The 19,536-nt window shown below is 33.4% G+C and overlaps 1 protein-coding gene and 1 long non-coding RNA gene across 3 annotated transcripts; both read left to right on the forward strand.

Moving 5' to 3' along the window:
• Positions 1-3,460: 3,460 nt before the first annotated feature.
• On the forward strand, positions 3,461-5,050 carry LOC104234909 (uncharacterized). The gene is made up of 4 exons (XR_713084.2): positions 3,461-3,920; positions 4,257-4,352; positions 4,588-4,639; positions 4,863-5,050. It is a non-coding gene; the product is annotated as an uncharacterized lncRNA (long non-coding RNA).
• A 6,890-nt stretch (positions 5,051-11,940) lies between these two features.
• Positions 11,941-15,303, forward strand: LOC104234910 (GDSL esterase/lipase EXL3-like). Of its 2 annotated transcripts, none has more exons than XM_009788558.2 (5): positions 11,941-12,332; positions 12,506-12,636; positions 13,327-13,557; positions 14,183-14,438; positions 14,816-15,303. In XM_009788558.2, the coding sequence occupies exons 1-5, from the start codon at positions 12,053-12,055 to the stop codon at positions 15,004-15,006; spliced, it is 1,089 nt and encodes a 362-aa protein (XP_009786860.1). In that variant the 5' UTR covers positions 11,941-12,052; the 3' UTR covers positions 15,007-15,303. The 2 variants fall into 2 exon arrangements, with proteins under 2 accessions (XP_009786860.1, XP_009786861.1); XM_009788559.2 differs by having other exon boundaries at positions 12,008-12,332; positions 14,183-14,433; positions 14,816-14,906.
• The last annotated feature ends 4,233 nt before the right edge of the window (positions 15,304-19,536 follow it).

The raw sequence follows: 19,536 nt of genomic DNA on the forward strand, positions 1-19,536 counted from the left end.
AAATTAACTCCAAATAACAATTAACGCACAATTAAGTAATAATTAAGCATAAAATTATATATTTGGACATTAAATGCTAAAAATGCAAACAATGCCTATTTTTATAATTTTTATTTTTTGTAAAACAAATTTAATTACTAACAATTGTAGAATTAAATCCTACATGCAAAATGCGACATATTTTTCGTATTTTTATTAATTTAACAAATAAACATGCACAGACAAATACAAATAATTATTCAAAATATCACAGAATATCACAAAATATCACAAAAATGCACACCAAGAAAAATTACTTTATTTTTGAATTTTTTTTTTGGGAGTAATTCTCATATAGGGCAAAAATCACGTGCTTACACTATGTACTTCGTGAGTCTCTCATGTCTCCTATGGAGTTAATTTGCACTTTTTCAGAAGAAAGTTACGAGAAGAATTCTTTCAAAAAATCTTTTTTAAAAATTAAATGGAGAAAGACAATAAATTTTTTGTGACGTACGTGCTCGTTAAAAAGCACCAAACTTTTTATGGGCTGACGAGATACTCTAACATTATTCTTGGTTTACCTTTTCAGAAGAATTAAGTGAAATAGCATATCACCCAATCGCTTAAAATAAAAAAATTGTCATTGAATATATAAGCTAGAAAGTAAATAATAAATCTGACTGACTATTTATTTAAAGATCCCTCCATTTTATTAATTGAAACCACCTTTAACGTGAGAGGTTAAGCTTGATCCCTACATCGTACCTCTTGGTTAGTATATATATTAAAGAAGGTGCGCATCATTGGTTTAAATCAGTAATTATGTGTACAATTTAATTATTTTGATACATAGAGAATGAAGTAGCAAAACAACTATATTATAGGAAACTTCTTTCATGTTGTGATGTAAGAAGTAGTTTGTTAACTTGAGGGGAATGTGGGACTTTCCCAAAGCCTCTTTATGGGCTTTTTATGTTCTTGTCTATTTTATTAAATTAATATATTTTTTTCTATAACAGAAAATATGTTTTATTTGAATTTTATAAATTCAAATAAACAGACGCATCTATTAATGATATAAAGTGTCTTTTCGGAAAAGGCCAGACATTTGCTTTATAAATAAATACGAGTTTTCCTCCAAAAATATTCAGAAAATCTGCAAGTATCAATTAGTGGTTTGTTGTATTCTAAAGAAGATTGTCTGTATTTTCCTCAAATTAACAAACTACTTCTTACATCACAATTTAATTATTTTGATACATAGAGAATGAAGTAGCAAAACAACTACATTATAGGAAACTTCTTTCATGTTGTGATGTAAGAAGTAGTTTGTTAATTTGAGGGGAATGTGGGACTTTCCCACATCGGTGGCTAAAAGCCTCTTTATGGGCTTTTTCTTGTCTATTTTATTAAATTAATATTTTTTATTTCTATAATAGAAAATATGTTTTATTTGAATTTAAAATTCAAATAAACAGATACATCTATTAATGATATAAAGTGTTTTTTCGGAAAAGGCCTGACATTTGCTCTATAAATAAATACGAGTTTCTCTACAAAGATATTCAGAAAATCTGCAAGTATCAATTAGTGGTTTGTTGTATCCTAAAGAAGATTGTCTGTATTTTCCCCAAGAGTTTCCAACACTATAAGGCAAAGAAAAGTTAATGTCAAATGTAACAGTTACATTTTTCTTAAATATAGAAAAATAGTAATTGTATATGATTATGGAAGAAAATAGTAATTGTATATGAAATTAAAGAATTTTTTAACTTTCAAATTACTAAGATTAAAAAACAAAATTAATCTTCATTCTCAAATAGTAGATCATTCGTTACCTCCTTATAGCAGCAAATTGACTTCTAAGATTTATCAAACTCATATTTTATTTGATTGCGTTTGTTGTTAATTATATAATTTTGTATGTAAATTTAAATTATTATTAATAGTTGTAGATATTTATTTATGTATATACTTTATTATTTTTAAATAAGTGTACTTACATTTTCTAAAAAGATATTCATATTGAAGACTTTAATAGTTGTAATATTTATGTATGGTCCTTAATTATTTTTAAAGCACTTAATCATATATATTTAAGAAGTTATTTTAAAATAAGTGCTCATATATTGAAGAGCTTTCTTGGGAGAGGGCTGGTGCATTTTGTTTTGATAATGACCAAAGGCTCCAAATATATACAAGGAGCATATTTAACACCACAAAAAAATAATGATAATCTTAATGAAAAAAAAAGAAAAAGGAAAAAAGCATATTAAAGTAAAAAAGATTTGCGATGAAAAATTAAATTTATCGCTAATTTTTCCCCTGATATATGATGACAAATTTAAAAACAGGATTTCTATTGATAATAATATTATCTGTATATAATTTTCTTGTATCGAGTTACCCTAAGATATCTAAGTCCATACGAAAATTAATTATTTTGGTCTTATAAAATCATTATTAGTTGTACGTCCAATTTTAATTAAAAACACTGAATTACATATTATTAATATGTGAATAACTAATATATAGAATCGCACAAAAAAAACTAATGTATAGAAATAAACAGTAGTATTATATCAATTACATTGTATAACAAATTATATTTTTTTATAGATAGTAAAATATGTTATAATGATATGGATTTACTATCCTAATAACTATTAATTATCATAAGTTATACATTGAATCTAAGAATTGGAAATTTAATTTTATTCTTATACATGAAGGAGATCTTGTCTGTCTTCTGAGTATTATTTGTATTTAAGATTAATCCTATTTTCACTATTATTATTCTTATTTCTTAGTATAATTTGTATTTAAAAATAGTTACATATTTTTACCATTGCTAAATTTATTTCGTATAAAAGTTAAGAACTTAATATAGTGGGAGTATAAAAAAATAAACTGGTATATCATAATTTATTTTTTGGTAAATAATAAATATCATAATTCATTCTAAACAAAATATTACTTGATAGTTTCATATATACTTTAAAAAGTATAATTATAATTAGTTAAATTTAAATATCTGAATAAATCAAATTTAATCAATTATGTGCTTGTATATATCTATATTGCTTACTAGTTATATTCAATTTAGATAAGTATTAAAGTTATTGATTTAATTATCTAAGTAATAGTATTTTAATAACTTAATAATTATCATAAATCTAACTTAACACTAAAATGAAGAAGCTAATATTATTGAAATATGAACTTATAACAAAACAAACAATATCATCTAGGATAAAAAAGCGGTAAAGAAAAAAATAATTTACAATATCTTTAATTCATGCAAATAGTTGATTTTTTTCTATTTTAGTTAAATTAAATATAACTCTTTTGGTTTATTGTAGGTACTTTTCCTACCTTTATTTGCATTTATGGTATTTGTATGTATTTTCCTCCTTGTATTTATGGTATTGTATTAAGAAATAAAACAAAGAAAAATATATAAAAAAAGAAACACAAACTAAAATCCCTAAACCAAAACCTAATCTTTCTCCCCTAAGCCGTCACTCTCCCTCAATATCCTAAGACGGGAAGTGAATCCACCTTCAGAAAATGAAGAACAAGCACGATATCCACAATAGAGAAGTGATGGATGGTTAGAAGTTGAGTTGGGAGAATTATTTGTCAAGAGAGGGCAAGAAGTAGAACTGGGGATGAGCTTGACAGAGATCAAGGAAGGTAACTGGAAAAATGGCTTAGTTGTTGAAGGGATTGAAATCAGGCCTAAGGAGGGCTAATGATTTGATATTGAAAGTTCATATGGTGTCTGTGCTAAGCCACTTTTCAAGTGAGTGCAAGAAGAAGAGGTAATAAAAGCTACAAGGCCTAAAACCGTTGTCCCACGTGTGGCTAGGGAGATCTTGACCACAAGAGTTGCACAAGTTTTACAAGAATTGAATCACCATTGCAGTCAAGTTCAGGTGCGGATGCAACATAGAATTATCGGGTTCAACTGAACCTAGTACTTTCGACGCGAAACACAAATTTATGTGTAAAAAATTTCTAAATTTACAATAAATAGTAGATATGAACTCATAACTTTAAATATTAAACCCATAGAACTAAAATTCTACCTCAGCCTCTGATCAAGTTGGTGCTAAAAGCTAGTACGTATATAGTGTCTTAAGCACTTTATATTTTCTTGTGATTTGTGTAATGTGGCCCCTGTCGTTTTTTTCTTTAGTTATTTGTCTTAAATAATTTGTGGAACTCACAGCTGCTTAATACACTTTCTTATTTCTTTCTTTTACCTTTAGTACTCGGCAATGCAAGGCTGCAAGAAAGACAAAAGGATCAACAAGAGTGTATCCCTATTGCGATCTCTATTTATAGACAGAAATTTTAACTTCTTGGTTCGTCTCTTCCCCCTAAGCTTATGTCTCTATATCGTAGTATTTTTGAATCTTCATACGCCTACTTGAGTTTGGGGGTTTTAGTTCAATTTTACGGGTTGTCCCAGCAATTTGATAAATATTATGCCTTATTTTTTGATAAGTGGTGAGTGCAATTTTAAAGATTTGATAGATTTTGTGCCTTACGCCTAATTGACTTGGATTTCTGCTTCAATTATTTATTTTTGATTTACAGGATGCTCAAGAGAAACGTGCATTTGAAAAATTGTATTATCTTCTGCGAAACCGTAAGTTTTTTTTTTCATCTTCTTAAGTTTTATGATGTTTATTTAAATTCCTTTTTCTTTTTCCTTTCAAGTTTAGTTCTTTTTAACTTGATACATGGCTAAGTTTTTCTTATTCCATGATTCATTGAATTTTTAATTATTAACTGTAAATGCATCTAATTGGTATATGTTCTGATAATTCAAATATAAATTTTTCACAAGATCATTTTATTTTATATTTCAGTCTAGTGATTTTGAAGAGTGCTTCATATATTCTTGGATGCATAAAGATCAACAACTGCGATGAAGGTGGCAACATAAATCATCAAGATCAAACGGGGGTGACAACATGAATCATCAAGCAAATGCTTATATTTGTTTATGTGGAATGTCGTACATTATTTCTGATCTCTATTACCATAAAGCCTCACATCGACTAGTTCTTTTCTTCAAATTTTAGTTACTATAAAAGAGTTATTGTCACGACCCAATCCCCGAACCCGGTCGTGATGGCGCCTCTCGCGGAGACAAGGTCAGCCAGACCAAACGGAACACCTCTTTTAAACAGTTATAACATATAATATAATATTCATAAATTGCGAAATTTAACGATAATAACAACAGGAACCATCTCGACACAGCCCAAACCGGGGTGTCACAAGTAATGAGCTACTACAGAATCTGCTATAGGTCTACAAAGTACGGAATCCGATACAACAGTCTGAAGAAAACATAAATGATAGAGGATAAGAGAGACAAGGGGCTGCGGACGTCAACAACTACCTCGTAACTCCAAATCACTGCCTGGACTGGAAGGAATCAACGCTCAGGGGCGGACTCTGCTATACCTGAATCTGCACACACGGTGCAGGGAGTAATGTGAGTACTCCGACTCAGTGAGTAATAATTACAAATAATGGCTGAAAGTATGAAAACACGTAAAGGCACAAAGCAATTCCATATCAAGCAGTAAAATCACTTAAAGCAGTAAATCAGTGAAGAAATCAATAATATTCCTTTTTAAAACAAGTAAAACAGGTAATTTAACAGGTAATTAACAAGTAGAAATCCGCCCCTCGGGCACAGTATCAATCGCTCAGCATAGTATCAGCCCCTCGGACTCACTCTCAGTACAGTATCAGCCCCTCGGGCTACCTCACAATCACTCAGCATAATGGTCAGCCATTGTTACCTGACCAAATTGCATCATACAGTGTCATTGTTACCACTGTTTCAAATCACATGGGTACCCGCGCTCACTGTAGGTGTGCAGACTCCGGAGGGGCCCCTTACGGCCCAAGCGCTATATCAAGCCACCTCGTGGCATCATCACTCAGCATATCCTCACATATGGCCCTCAGCCTCACTTAGTCCAGAAATCATCATAAGCCCCTTGGGCATTAGTAAAACAGTAGTTCTCGGCCCAAAACATGATGTATAAATATCATTTAAGTTTCAAATCTGAGTAAAAGTGGTTGAGTTTGTAAAACGGTAGATATCAACAGGACTGAGTTCAAATAATAAGTCAAGCAGAAGTGATAAAAATCCCCGAAGGGTTCAAATAGTTGGCATGAAGCCCAAATATGACAATCAACCCAAATCATGATGATAACAAATGAATTTCAGTCAAATATTCAGTAAAGTCATCAATCGGGATGGACCAAGTCACAATCCCCAGTAGTGAAAAACCCCATGCTCATCATCCAGCACGTATCTTGCCTCAATATAGCACTACGATGTGCAATCCGGGGTTTCAAACCCTCAGGACATCATTTACAACCATTACTTACCTCGAACTGGCTAATTCTCTAGCTCGCGACGCCCTTTGCCCCTCGAATTGGCCTCCACGTGCGTCGAATCTATCCAAAATCAGAACGAATATGTCACAATATGCTAAGGGAACAAAGCCCAAGCGAAAACATTCGAAAAAATATCAAAAATCCCGAAATTAGCAAAACCCGAGCCCCGGGCCCACGTCTCGGAATTGGGTAAAATTTACATTTTCAGAATCCTCATACCCTCACGAGTCTAACCATGCCAAAATTATCCAATTCCGATACCATTTGGTCCTTCAAATCATCATTTTACATTTTTGAAAGGTTTCACAATTTTCTTCCCAAATTCCATCTCAAATCAAGAATTAAATGATGAATTTAGTGATAGATTCATGTATTCTAGCCAAATCTAAGTTAAAATCACTTACCACGATGAATTTCTTGAAAAACCTTCGAAATATCACCAAAATCCGAGCTCTCTAGGTCAAAATATCAAATAAAACCCAAAACCTCGTATTTATATAGAGTACCCTTCAGGTCTTCTCACCGCGGCCGAGCCCGTTTTTGTGCGGTCCGCGCGAGTTCAGAGACTGTGAAACTACAAGTCAAACTCATGCGGCCGCGTCCCACTTCATGCGGATCGTGTCCCTCTCCATGCGGCCGCACTCTATGGTCACGCGGTCCGCGTCAGTGACGTTCAGAGAGCTGCCAAACCCAATCATGCAGCCGCACAACAACTTTGTGCGGTCCGCGCGACGCCTACCGCGGCCGCGCCCCTGCAGTCCTCTTGGACCTGCTACAGCTGCTGCATTTTTCTTTTATATTTTCCAACTCCAAACTTCCCGTTAGCCTTCCGAAATCACCCCGAGGCACCCGAGACCTCAACCAAAATCACCAACGCATCCTAAAACATCCTCCAAACTCGTTCCAATCCTCAAAACACCTCAGACAACATCAAAACCATCAAATTACATCGAATTCAAGCCTAAGAACTCCAAGAACTCTTGAATTATGCTTTCGATCAAAAGGTCTATCAAATCTCGTCCGAATGACCTGAAATTTTGCACACACATCCCAAATGACACAATGAAGCTACTGCAACTCTCGGAATTCCATTTCGACCCCTATATCAAAATCTCGCCTATCAACCGGAGTTTGCCAAAATATCAATTTCGCCAATTCAAGCCTAAATCTTCTCTACAACTCCAAAACCCATTCTGATCGCGCTCCTAAGTCACAAATCACCTCCCGAAGCTAACCGAACCATCAGAACTCACTTCCGAGCCTTCTAACACATAAGTCAACATTTGGTTGACTTTTCCAACTTAAGCCTTCTTAAAAGAGACTAAGTGTCTCATTTCTTACCAAGTCCTCTCCGAAATCGAACTAATAAACTCGATCACATAAAACACGAATAACGAAGCGTAAAGAAGCTGAAATGGGGGGAAATAGAGCGGTAACTCATGAGACGACTGGCCGGATCGTCACAGTTATATACTGCAGATACTATTAATTGATTAATATAAATTTGTATCTTGGAATTTATTTTGTGAAATTTTTTACATGTTAATTTGTGTAGAATAAGTCATGTCTCAAGGTAATATATTATTACTATTAGGTTTAATATAACATGTACAACCATAGAATAATTGAAAATTTTAAATAGCGAAAAAACAGGGTGATAGGAACTTTCATCGCTACTAAAATTAATATTCTGTCAAAAAATTAATAATAAAGTAATCTAATCTCGACTTTTTTTTGTATGATTTGTAGCCATAAAACTCTGTCCGTAGCTAAACAAAAATACTTTTGTAGTTACATATCAAAACTTCCGTGGCAAATAAATTTAAAACTTTTGCCACGCTATATCACTTTGTAGCTACCATAATAGCTACAAATTAATTTGTTGTGGCAAGAGTATAAAATCATTTGCTATAAATATATTTGCCGTGGCAAAAGTATAAAATTATTTGCTATGAATATAGCTACAACACAAAATTTCCGTAGCAATAAGTATTAATCCTTAGCCAGGGGTCATGTAAAGTTTGTAGCTAACTTTTAGCTACGCTACATTTAGCTACGAATGCTAAAAATAAGACAACATCTTCATATTTAAAAAAAATTGAGAAAACTTATCCGGACCATCGAAAGTTTATATTTCCGATCATTATGACATTTTTTAACATTAGTGGCATTATTGTAATTTTTGTGTGATAAAACAAAGTAACGTAAAATTTGATTGGAAAAAGAGACAGTTTAGTGATTATTTATGAAATTTACCCCTTAACATAGCTGTCTGATCTCAAAATGAATGAATTCCGTATATAAAGATAATTCTTTAGTACCATTGATTACAAATTAAAATAAATTTTCAGTGAATTACATATATACTGATTCAAGTGTTATTTTTTTGAAAAAATGATGCTGTATAGCCGCTCTTAAAATAATAGTCAAAAATATGTATATTTTTTGTCTATATACATTATATATATTTTATACAAAAATTATATAAATTTTATATACTTTTCGACTATCGAATATAAATAATTTCTGACGCGGACTAAAAATGATATTACCTGTTAGTTTTGTTCTCTCTGAAGGAATTGTACAAGTTGGGAGCAAGAAAATTTTGGATTTTAGGAATCCCACCAATAGGATGTTTGCCATCACAAAGAACACTTGCTGGAGGGCATAATAGAATGTGTTCTCAAGAATACAACCAAGCTGCACAATTGGCCAACACCAAATTCTCTATTGCAATTAATTCATTATCCAAAAAATTACTTCAATCCAAGCTCCATTTGGGCATATTGCACATTATATAATAAAATACACATAACTTTTCGCTAATAACTCTATTTGGGCTATATAATATATAGTTGGAAAGCCAATTCAAAGAGATACAACTTTCATGTTTTACGTTTTTCTAAATTCAAAACGGAACAGGGTGAAAACACGGTTGAAACCGAGATCGTGGACCTGGACGCGGACTGAGGAAGTGTACTGGGAAAATACCGCACCCGGACCGCGTCCGGACCGTAACCGCGTTCGTCCAGACCTGAAAAATTATCTTTTTTCGCGTAGGAGAAGGTATAATTATTTGGGCCCGACCCTACTTGGTATATATACATGGAAAATCGGTATTTTGAAAAGGTTGGACAGATTTTTGACACAGATTCGACCTAAGGAGGCAGAGACACAGTAGGAGCAAGGCGGAGAATTTTTCTACGAGTTTTTCATTCCTCTTCCTATTTTTTCATTATTGGTTATGACTTTTGGTATTGTAGTTTTACATACTATTATGAATAGCTAATTTGTTATCTAGAATTTTGATAGAACCTTTTACTGGATAAATTCTTGTTATGTTTTTATATAATTGAGCCATTGGATTTCACTACTTGTTCAACTACATGTTTATTGTTGTTGATTGAATGGTCATCGATTGACTGTGCCTATTTATTATGTGTTGCATGAGAAAGGATACATATTTAGGTGGTTGTTGAACAACGTCACTCCTAACGTATGTGAGAAATCAATACAACGGATTTAAATGTAGGTTTAGAAATAACAAAGCCTTGACGTGGTCATAATGAGCGGTTAGATAAAGCCAACTAGCGTGTTCGATAGAATATGTCTAGTAAATTATTTTAGTTGCTTGAGAGAGAATTACGACACCTAAAGTGCTCGCGATCAGTAGAGAATACATTTGCAAAATTGTAGGAAACATAGCGGGAAGGATTCCGACAATTGGGGAAATCATAACTCTAGACCTCCTTAATTTAGTCTCCAACCCTTTGTCTCGTTAGTTGATAATTTTACCGCTTTCTAGTATTTGCTAGTTAATTAGTTAGAAATATAAATCTCAATCTTTATAATTTAGAAAATTGTTCAACTTGTCTTTTTAGTGATATTCAATAAATATAGCTAAGCCTTAGTTCTTTGTGGGATTTGACTCCGGACTTTTAGACCGGATTATATTTGCAGCGACCGCTTATCCTTTTTAGGACTAGAGTTGAGCGTGATCAAACACTCATAACTGACCTCTGAAGAGTTGCATCTCTTCGTTTTTGAACTCAACATGTTGGCTATAAATAGCAGTCCGTTCTCTCAGATTTTCCATAGGAAATTCTGAACTCTCTTCCTTTCTTTTGGATTGTTTTAACTACAAAGAAAGCAACAATAGGTATAATTTGCTATCGATCATTGTATTCGCTAAAACACTGGGGTTTGAAGTACCGCTACACCAGTGTGTAATTCGTTGTATTTTGAGAGGAAATAATCCACAACCTCGGGTACTAGTAGGGGATTAAGTTCCTTAAGGAAACACTTGAATTCAGTGAGCTCGGATTAAATTCTGTTCCTTCTCATTTATTGTTTATACGTTATTTTTGTTCTTCGGAATTATTTTACGAATACAATTTACTAACATAGAACACCTAAATGACTATATAAAGATCAACTCGCAAAGAAAAATAATGAATGTCTTCAAGAAATTCTATAACTAGAAATTGCAAGGAACAATTTTTTCAAAGTTAGCATGTTATGTTGTTGAAATAATTGGATTTGAAATTTTGAAATTAGCATGTTATGTTGCTGAAATAATAGGATTTTAACAATTTTGTCAAAGTTAGCGTGTTATGTCCCTCTTCTATAAGAATAGTGGATGTAGCTTACTGTTTTAGCGTCTCCTTTTACAATAAGAGGTCAATGAATCAATCCTAGCTCATTTGCCTTTCCAGGAAGTAAGTCTAGAATTGTTAATAATCACGAGGACAAGCAAACCAAGAAGTTACTTTTGTTAAGTGGTTTCATTTTGTATTACTTATCGTTATTTTGCATTGTGTTATTTATATCTAATAAAATTTTCGGACGACCCTTTTTCTGGGGGGTTAAAAACGTAATTATATTTTTGTTTTATTATGCATCCGATACAAAAAGAAGTGCTACTACTAGCAGTTTCATAGTTTCATTAAAATTCTCAAGTTTTGCATTTACGTTGTAGGATTACAAGATAAACTTTAGATGCCACTCAAAAGAATTTCCCCATTAATTTCTGCTTTTACTTCGTGAGTTTCTCATGTCACCTATGGAGTTAATTTGCACTTTTTCAGAAGAAAGTTATGAGAGGAATTCTTTCAAAAAATCATTTTTAAAAATTAAATGGAGAAAGACAATAATTTTTTGTGACGTACGTGCTCGTTAAAAAGCACCAAACTTTTTATGGGCTAACGAGATACTCTAACGTTATTCTTGGTTTACTTTTCAGAAGAATTAACTGAAGTGGCATATCACCCAACTGTTTAAAATAAAAATAGTCATTAAATATATAAGCTAGGAAGTGAAGAGTAAATTCGACTTACTATTTGTTTAAAGATCCCTACGTTTTATTAATTGAAACCACCTTCAACGTGAGAGGTTAAGCTTGATCCCTACATCGTACCTCTTGGTTAGTAGAAGAAAATGACTCTTCAAATATCTTTTTATTTTATTTTATATTAATCTCAAGGACATATAACTAAAAAAACATTTATAATAAATAATAAAATCGATCATCCCATATACGAGCTACTCAAGTACACACGACATTTGCAAAGCTTTATAAATCCCACACCTTCTTTTATTCGTTTTATTGAAAAGGAAGTGTGTGAAATTGTATACAATGTTCTCTTTTGGTATAGTAAAGTGTTCGTTGCATAGGGTCAAGGTTTTACTCTATGTTAATTTTGTGTTGTTTAGTGTATGTGAAGCGAAGGTGCAGCTCCCACAGAACGTGATATTTAAGGCAGTGTTTGCTTTTGGAGATTCAATTGTCGATCAAGGAAATAATAACTATATAAAGACGCTAGTAAAGTGTAATTTTCAGCCTTATGGTAAGGATTTTATGGGTGGAATGCCAACCGGAAGGTTCAGCAATGGCAAGACACCGCCGGATTTGATAGGTAGTATTTTTAAGTCGGTATTTATATTTTATGAGTTCAATATTTAAAGTTCTTAATATTAAAATTATTGTACTTTTGAAATTCATAACCTAATATTAGGTTAAAATGTTACTTTACATATATATTCCGTGTCAAAATATTGGATTCAGTTGAATGCCTTCTATCAATTTCAGCGGTCGAACTAGGGATAAAAAAGCTCATACCGGCTTATCTAGATCCAAATTTGAAAACTGAAGATATAAAAAGTGGAGTAAGCTTTGCATCAGGAGGTTGTGGATATGATCCTCTAACAGCTACTCTCGTGGTAACTTTTACTCATTATATTATCGATTCAGTTAAAGTAATTAACCATTTTTAGTACGCCCTCCGTCTTACATTATTTGTCGTGTTTTCTAAAAATAGTTGTCTCAAATTATTTGTCATTTTAGAAGTTCAAGACAAAATAAATTATATTTTTACCCTTAATAATAATTGTTCTTGAAGATGGAGATACTCCCTTCGGTCTACTTTAAGTGATTCTTTGGCCTTTTTTCTGTGGTCCACAATATTTGATTTTTTCAAATATCAAGAAAGAATTTACGTTCTTTTTTCCAAAGTTGCTCTCGGAGTAAAGAGCCTAGGGGTATTTGTTGTATTTCCAATGAACAAATTAAGGATAATATGGTCAAATACATTATTAATTAATGCTAAAAGATGAATTTCTTAATATATATATGTAAAATCACTTAAAGTAGACCGGAGGGAGTAGCATATAAATAGAATAAATATATAGTAAAGAGAGATTATATATTAAGACAAAAAATAAGAGTAAAATAGTCCAACCCCCCTCCTAATTAATGTCATTTAAAGGGCATGTAAAAGAGAAACACGACAGATAATTTGAGACGGGTGGAGTATTTATTTGTGATGGACTTAATCAGTATAATTAGCAACATTAATCATTCCTAACATTATTTCTTGGTTCTCTCTCTCTTTTTTTTCAAATGTTAATCAGGCAGTCATACCCCTATCAAGACAATTAACTCAGTTCATAGAATATACTGGGAAGCTGAAAGTGTTAGTTGGGGAAGAAGAAGCTAATTATATTCTGAAAAATAGCTTATTTATGGTGGTTGCTGGCACTGACGATCTAGCCAATACTTACTTCACCGCTGGAATTCGCTTGAAGCAGGATATTAACTCATATACTGATCTCATGGTGGCTGAAGCTTCTAAATTTCTCAATGTTAGTATATATACCTCTATGACTATTTTCCTTTTAGGTTTACTAATTATTATGACTCAGAATGTTGAAAATAATTACAATGAGTAAGTTAATTATATATAATAGGCATTTTAAAAATAAGACAACATCTTCATATTTAAAAAAAATTGAGAAAACTTATCCGGACCATCGAAAGTTTATATTTCCGATCATTATGACATTTTTTAACATTAGTGCATTATTGTAATTTTTGTGTGATAAAACAAAGTTATGTAAAATTTGATTGAAAAAAGAGACAGTTTAGTGATCATTTATGAAATTTAGCCCTTAGCATAGTTGTCTGATCTCAAAATGAATGAATTCCGTATACAAAGATAGTTCTTTAGTACCATTGATTACAAATTAAAATAAATTTTCAGTGAATTACATATATACTGATTCAAGTGTTATTTTTTTGAAAAAATGACGCTGTATAGCCGCTCTTAAAATAATAGCCGAAAATATGTATATTTTTTGTCTATATATACATTATGTATATTTTATATAAAAATTATATAAATTTTATACACTTTTCGGCTATCGAATATAAATAGTTTCTGACGCAGACTAAAAAAAATAATACTCGTTATTTTTGTTCTCTCTGAAGGAATTGTACAAGCTGGGAGCAAGAAAATTTTGGATTTTAGGAATCCCACCAATAGGATGTTTGCCATCACAAAGAACACTTGCGGGAGGGCATAATAGAATGTGTTCTCAAGAATACAACCAAGCTGCACAATTGGCCAACACCAAATTCTCTATTGCAATTAATTCATTATCCAAAAAATTACCTCAATCCAAGCTCGTCTTCATCGATATCTATAATCCTCTACTTGATCTCATTTTTAATCCTGAAAAGTATGGTAATATATTCCCTCCGTTTACTTTTACTTGACACTTTTTGACTTTCATGCCCCTTAAAAAATAATAAATAAAATGCATAATTTACCATGATACTCATATTAATTGATGCATATTTTATTGGATTTGAGAAAATAATTTGAAGAGTAATAAATACTGTGGGTATAACAAGAAATTTTTTTGTCTTCTCTATATGCGTAAAGTGACAAATAAAAATGAAAATCTATTTTTAGTATACATGCCAAATAAAAATGAATGGAGGGAGTACATATTAACCTTCCATAAACGTACTCCAAAAAGTTGTTTCTTCCTCTTTTGTTCTTTATTTTCTTGTTTATTTCTTTTATCAATTTTGTGATATGTTATGAATTGATTGTAGGATTTGAAGAAGTAGAGAAAGGTTGCTGTGGCACAGGAACAATAGAAGGGGCAAAACTATGCAACAAATTCAGTGGAACTTGTGAAGATGATACGAAGTATTTGTTTTGGGATAGTTATCATCCTACTGAGAAAGCTTACAAGATTATTGTTGATCAGATCATCAAAAAATATATCAACAATTTTACGTAGATGCAGGAAGTCCATATCATCCTACGTTCGAGAAATATTTGAATATGCTGCTTAAATCCTCGAATCACAAAAAATAATCCAGAGAGAAAAATCAAGAGACCAAACAGAATTGTGCCCACAAAAATTCATCAATAAATTATTATTTTTTATTTTTTTGATTGCTATTAAGTTTTTGTATATCGAAAATTTGTTTCAAACAATATGTTGTGCTACTCGTTAAAGTTTCAAGGTTGTACTATCTAGTAAGCTATGAGATGGATAATTGGGAGTCCGGAACCCAATTGTGATTCTTTTGGACTCAAAATACATAAATAGGTGAAAAAAGTGACATTTTTATGTATAGCGCCACAAATGGGTCTCTCATATGTACATGACACAATTGGGCCTCTCACTTAAAGGGTCTCAATAAAAATAACATAATTACAACAGATGGGCTGGCCCATCTTGACTACTTAACAGTACTGACTTTACTAACTTTAACACTACTAACTTCAGCTCCAACACCCCCACGCAAGCTGGAAGGGTTGGCCATTCCAAGCTTGGGAAGAAAAGTCTGCTGCTGCACACCAAGCAAAAATTTGGTGAAGATATCAGCAAGTTGAACAGATGTAAAAATAGAATGCAAGGAGATCAAACCAGCAGATAAGACATCCCATACAAAATGGTAGTCCACCTCGATATGTTTGGTCCGCTCGTAAAATACAGGATTTTTGGCTATATGGACTGCAGCTTGATTATCGCAGTACAAAGCAACAGAGCTGAGATTATCCACACCCAGCTCACCCAGCAATCGAACAACCCAAGTAACTTCAGCTACCAACAAACGAAGAGCTCTATACTCTGCTTCAGCAGAGGATAGAGCAAGAGTAGGCTGCTTCTTAGACTTCCAAGAAACTGGGCAGCCTCCAAGGAACAACACAAAACCAGAAACAGACTTTCTACTATCAGCACAACTAGCCCAGTCAGAGTCACAAAAACCATGCAAAAAAAGTCAAGAGTGCTAGAACGCAGAATACCCAAATCAGAGGTGTCGGCTACATATCTAAGAACATGATAAGCAGCCTCCAAGTGAGGGACTCGAGGAGCAGACATATATTGACTCAAATGTTGCACTGTATAGGAAAGATCAGGTCTGGTATGCTGCAAGTAATTGAGTTTGCCTACCAATTTTCTATAAACAAATGGATCAGGTAGTAAATCCCCAACCTCAGCTGACAACTTGACATGAGAGTCTAAGGGGGCTACCACAAGTGTAACTGTAGAACATTGGAAATCAGAGAGCAAATCCAAAGCAAACTTATGTTGACTGATCAAGTATCCTTGAGTCAATTTAACAATCTCAAGCCCAAGGAAGTAATGAACTTCACCAAGATCCTTGATCTTAAACTGAGCATCTAAGAATGCTTTCAAATTATTCAACTCAGACACATCATCCCCAGCCGACAGTATGTCATCCACATAAACCGCTACTACAATGAGATGAGGTCCATTCAATTTTCTGAATAGAGAATAGTCATTCAAGCTAGGTTGAAAACCCTTAGATTGAAGAGCAGAGGATAACTTAGCATACTATTGCCTCGAGGCTTGCTTAAGGCCATAAAGAAACTTATTTAATTTGCAAGCTAATGAAGAAACAAGAACAGAGGTAGGGGTAGAAACAGTTAATCCTTGAGGGATTTTCTTGAATACCTCTTCATCCAAATCACCATGGAATAAAGTATTGTTGACATCAAGTTGGTACACTACCCAATTTCTTTTAATGGCTACAGATAGGAGACATTTAATAGTTGTCAATTTAACTACAGGAGAGAAGGTTTCAGTGAAGTCTACCCCTTCTAACTGATTATCACCCCCTAATGACCAACCTAGCTTTGTATCTTTCAACTGAACCATCAACCCTCTATTTTATTTTATACACCCATTTGCATAGTATGACTTTCTTACGAGGAGGCAAAGGAAGAATATCCCAAGTATTGTTGGATTCCAAAACTTGAAATTCTTTCATTATAGCCTCCTACCAAGCATGATTGGAGGTAGCTTGATGGTAAATTGTGGTTCTTGCAAGCAAAGATCAAAGGGTGAATGAACCTTAGAACTAGAAATAGAGGAACAAACATAATCATCAAGGTAGGAAGGAGGATTGTGAGTTCTTAGAGATCTTCTCAGAACAGGAGAAAGAGCATGGGAAGGAGAGGAAGGACTAATAGTATTACTAGGAAAAGAAGAAGGATTAGAAGAGCTAGGAGGAGAAATAAGAGGAGAACTACTATTGTTAGGATGACTAACATGAGTGGGAGAGGAAGAAGGGACTGAAGAAGGGGTAACAACAGAAGGAGGAAATAAATGAGTAGAATCAGGAGAAGAGTAAGGAAATATAGTTTCATGAAAAACAACATCCCTGGAGTGGAAAACAGTGGAATTGGATAATGACAGTAGTTTATAACTCTTCTTGCCAGCACTGTACCCAAGAAAAATAGAAGGAATAGATCTTGATTTGAATTTGTCTCTATATGGTTTGGGCACTGCAGCAAAACAAAGGCAACCAAATGCCCTAAAGTGGGTGACAGAAGGAGCATCACCATAAAGTAACTCAAAGGGAGATTCGTGATTTAACAAAGGTGAGGGAAACCTATTTATGAGGTAAGTGGCAGTCAAGATACACTCACCCCAATATTTAACATGGAGTTTGGACTGAAATAGAAGTGCCCTAGCAGTTTCAAGAAGGTGTTTATGTTTCCTCTCCACAACACCTTTTTGTTGTGGTGTATGTGGACAGGAGGTTTGGTATAGAATCCCATGAGCAGAGAACAAGGACTGAGCCGCTGAGCTAGAACCCAGCTCAAAAGCATTATCATACCTTACTACTTTGACCAAGGCATCAAATTGAGTTCTAATCATTAGCACAAAAGATTGTAACAAGGTAAAAACACTGCTCTTTGAAGATAGTAAAAGAGTCCAGGTATCTCTAGAGAAATCATCCACAATAGTCATGAAATATTTGAACCCATTATATGTTTCTGTGTGATAGGGTCCCCAAAGATCTATGTGTACTAATTGAAAACGAGAAGTGGAATTTATTTTACTTTCAGGAAATGGAATTCTTTGTTGCCTAGCCATGGGGCAAATAGGACACAAGAATGTTTGTTTCTTTGGCAGTTTATCAGACAAGAATGGAATGGACTTTATTTTATTAAAGGGCATGTGTCCAAGCCTCAAGTGTCAAGAATGGTCAAAAGACAAATCATGAGATTGAATAGTAGAAGAAACATCAGCATTCACACATACAGAAGATGCAAGATTAGAAGTAGAACTATTGCTCTTATTCAAATCATGTAAAGTGGAGGCAGTAATAGTATTTACAAATGAAGGATAACAAGTAGACTCAGAAGTAACAAGGTTTGCAGGATTGAGAATGTAGAGCCCATTCTGAAGACTACCAAGACCCACTGGCTTCTTCAGAGAAGGGCCCTGCAAAACACAAGCAATAGAGGAAAAATAAGCCAAGTAATTCAGCTGTAAAACTAGTTGAGCAAGAGAAATGAGATTATACTGGAAGGAAGGCACTAAGAGAACATGAGTAAGAGATACTTCAGAGGACAAGGTAAGAGTACCTGTACAAGTCACATTTACCTTATAACTATTTGGTAAAGTGACAAGATAAGGTAAGACTAGAGGTTTAATGTCAGTTAGAAAAGAAGAGTTTGAGGTCATGTGATGAGTTGCCCATGAATCTATGATCCAAGTGCTATCTTATACCCTAGAAAAATTGAAATCAAGCAGACCACAAGATTTGAAATCAGGATTACCTATCAGACCTGCAAAATTAGCAGAACCAGCAGAGATCTCTTGTGATGTTCCAGAAGCTCGAGAATGCAGAAGGCTCAGCAATTCATCAAATTGTTCCTTGGTTATACTAGAATTCCCACCATCATATTGAACTATTTTGGTATCACTAGTAGAGTTTTCAGGATGTCCAATAGGTGGAGTATCAGACACTTGAGCAAATACTGTAGTCCGTTTGAACTTAGTCTGAAAACCAGAAGGGTAACTATGAAGCTTGTAGTATTTCTCAATCTGATGACCATGCTTCTTGCAATAACGACAAACAATATTAATTTTTCTAAAAGGGTCAAAACTATCTCTTTGAGTGTCGAAATTAACTCTTTGAGAGTATGGCTTCTGAACACCAGCAGAGGAAGCAGTAGAATCATAATTAAGAGATGGCATATTAGTTTGAACACTAGACTAGCTCTCATCATTAACAAGCATCGAGTACACACTATCCACATCAGGTAGAGGCTTCATCATAAGTATGTTCCTCCTAATAGTGGAATATGATTCGTTCAAACCCATTAGAAATTGATGAACCTTCTGTTCTTCATCTAACCTTTGGTAGGTCTCTTTGCATCCACAAACACAATTAGGATATGATACAGAGAAAGAAAGCTCATCCCAAAGCTTTTTAATTCTGTTAAAATATGATGAAATGCTTGATGAACCTTGGCTAATTGAGGAAATTTCCTTACGGAT

Source organism: Nicotiana sylvestris, chromosome 4, assembly GCF_000393655.2.
Source record: "Nicotiana sylvestris chromosome 4, ASM39365v2, whole genome shotgun sequence".
Classification (NCBI taxonomy): Eukaryota; Viridiplantae; Streptophyta; class Magnoliopsida; order Solanales; family Solanaceae; genus Nicotiana; species Nicotiana sylvestris.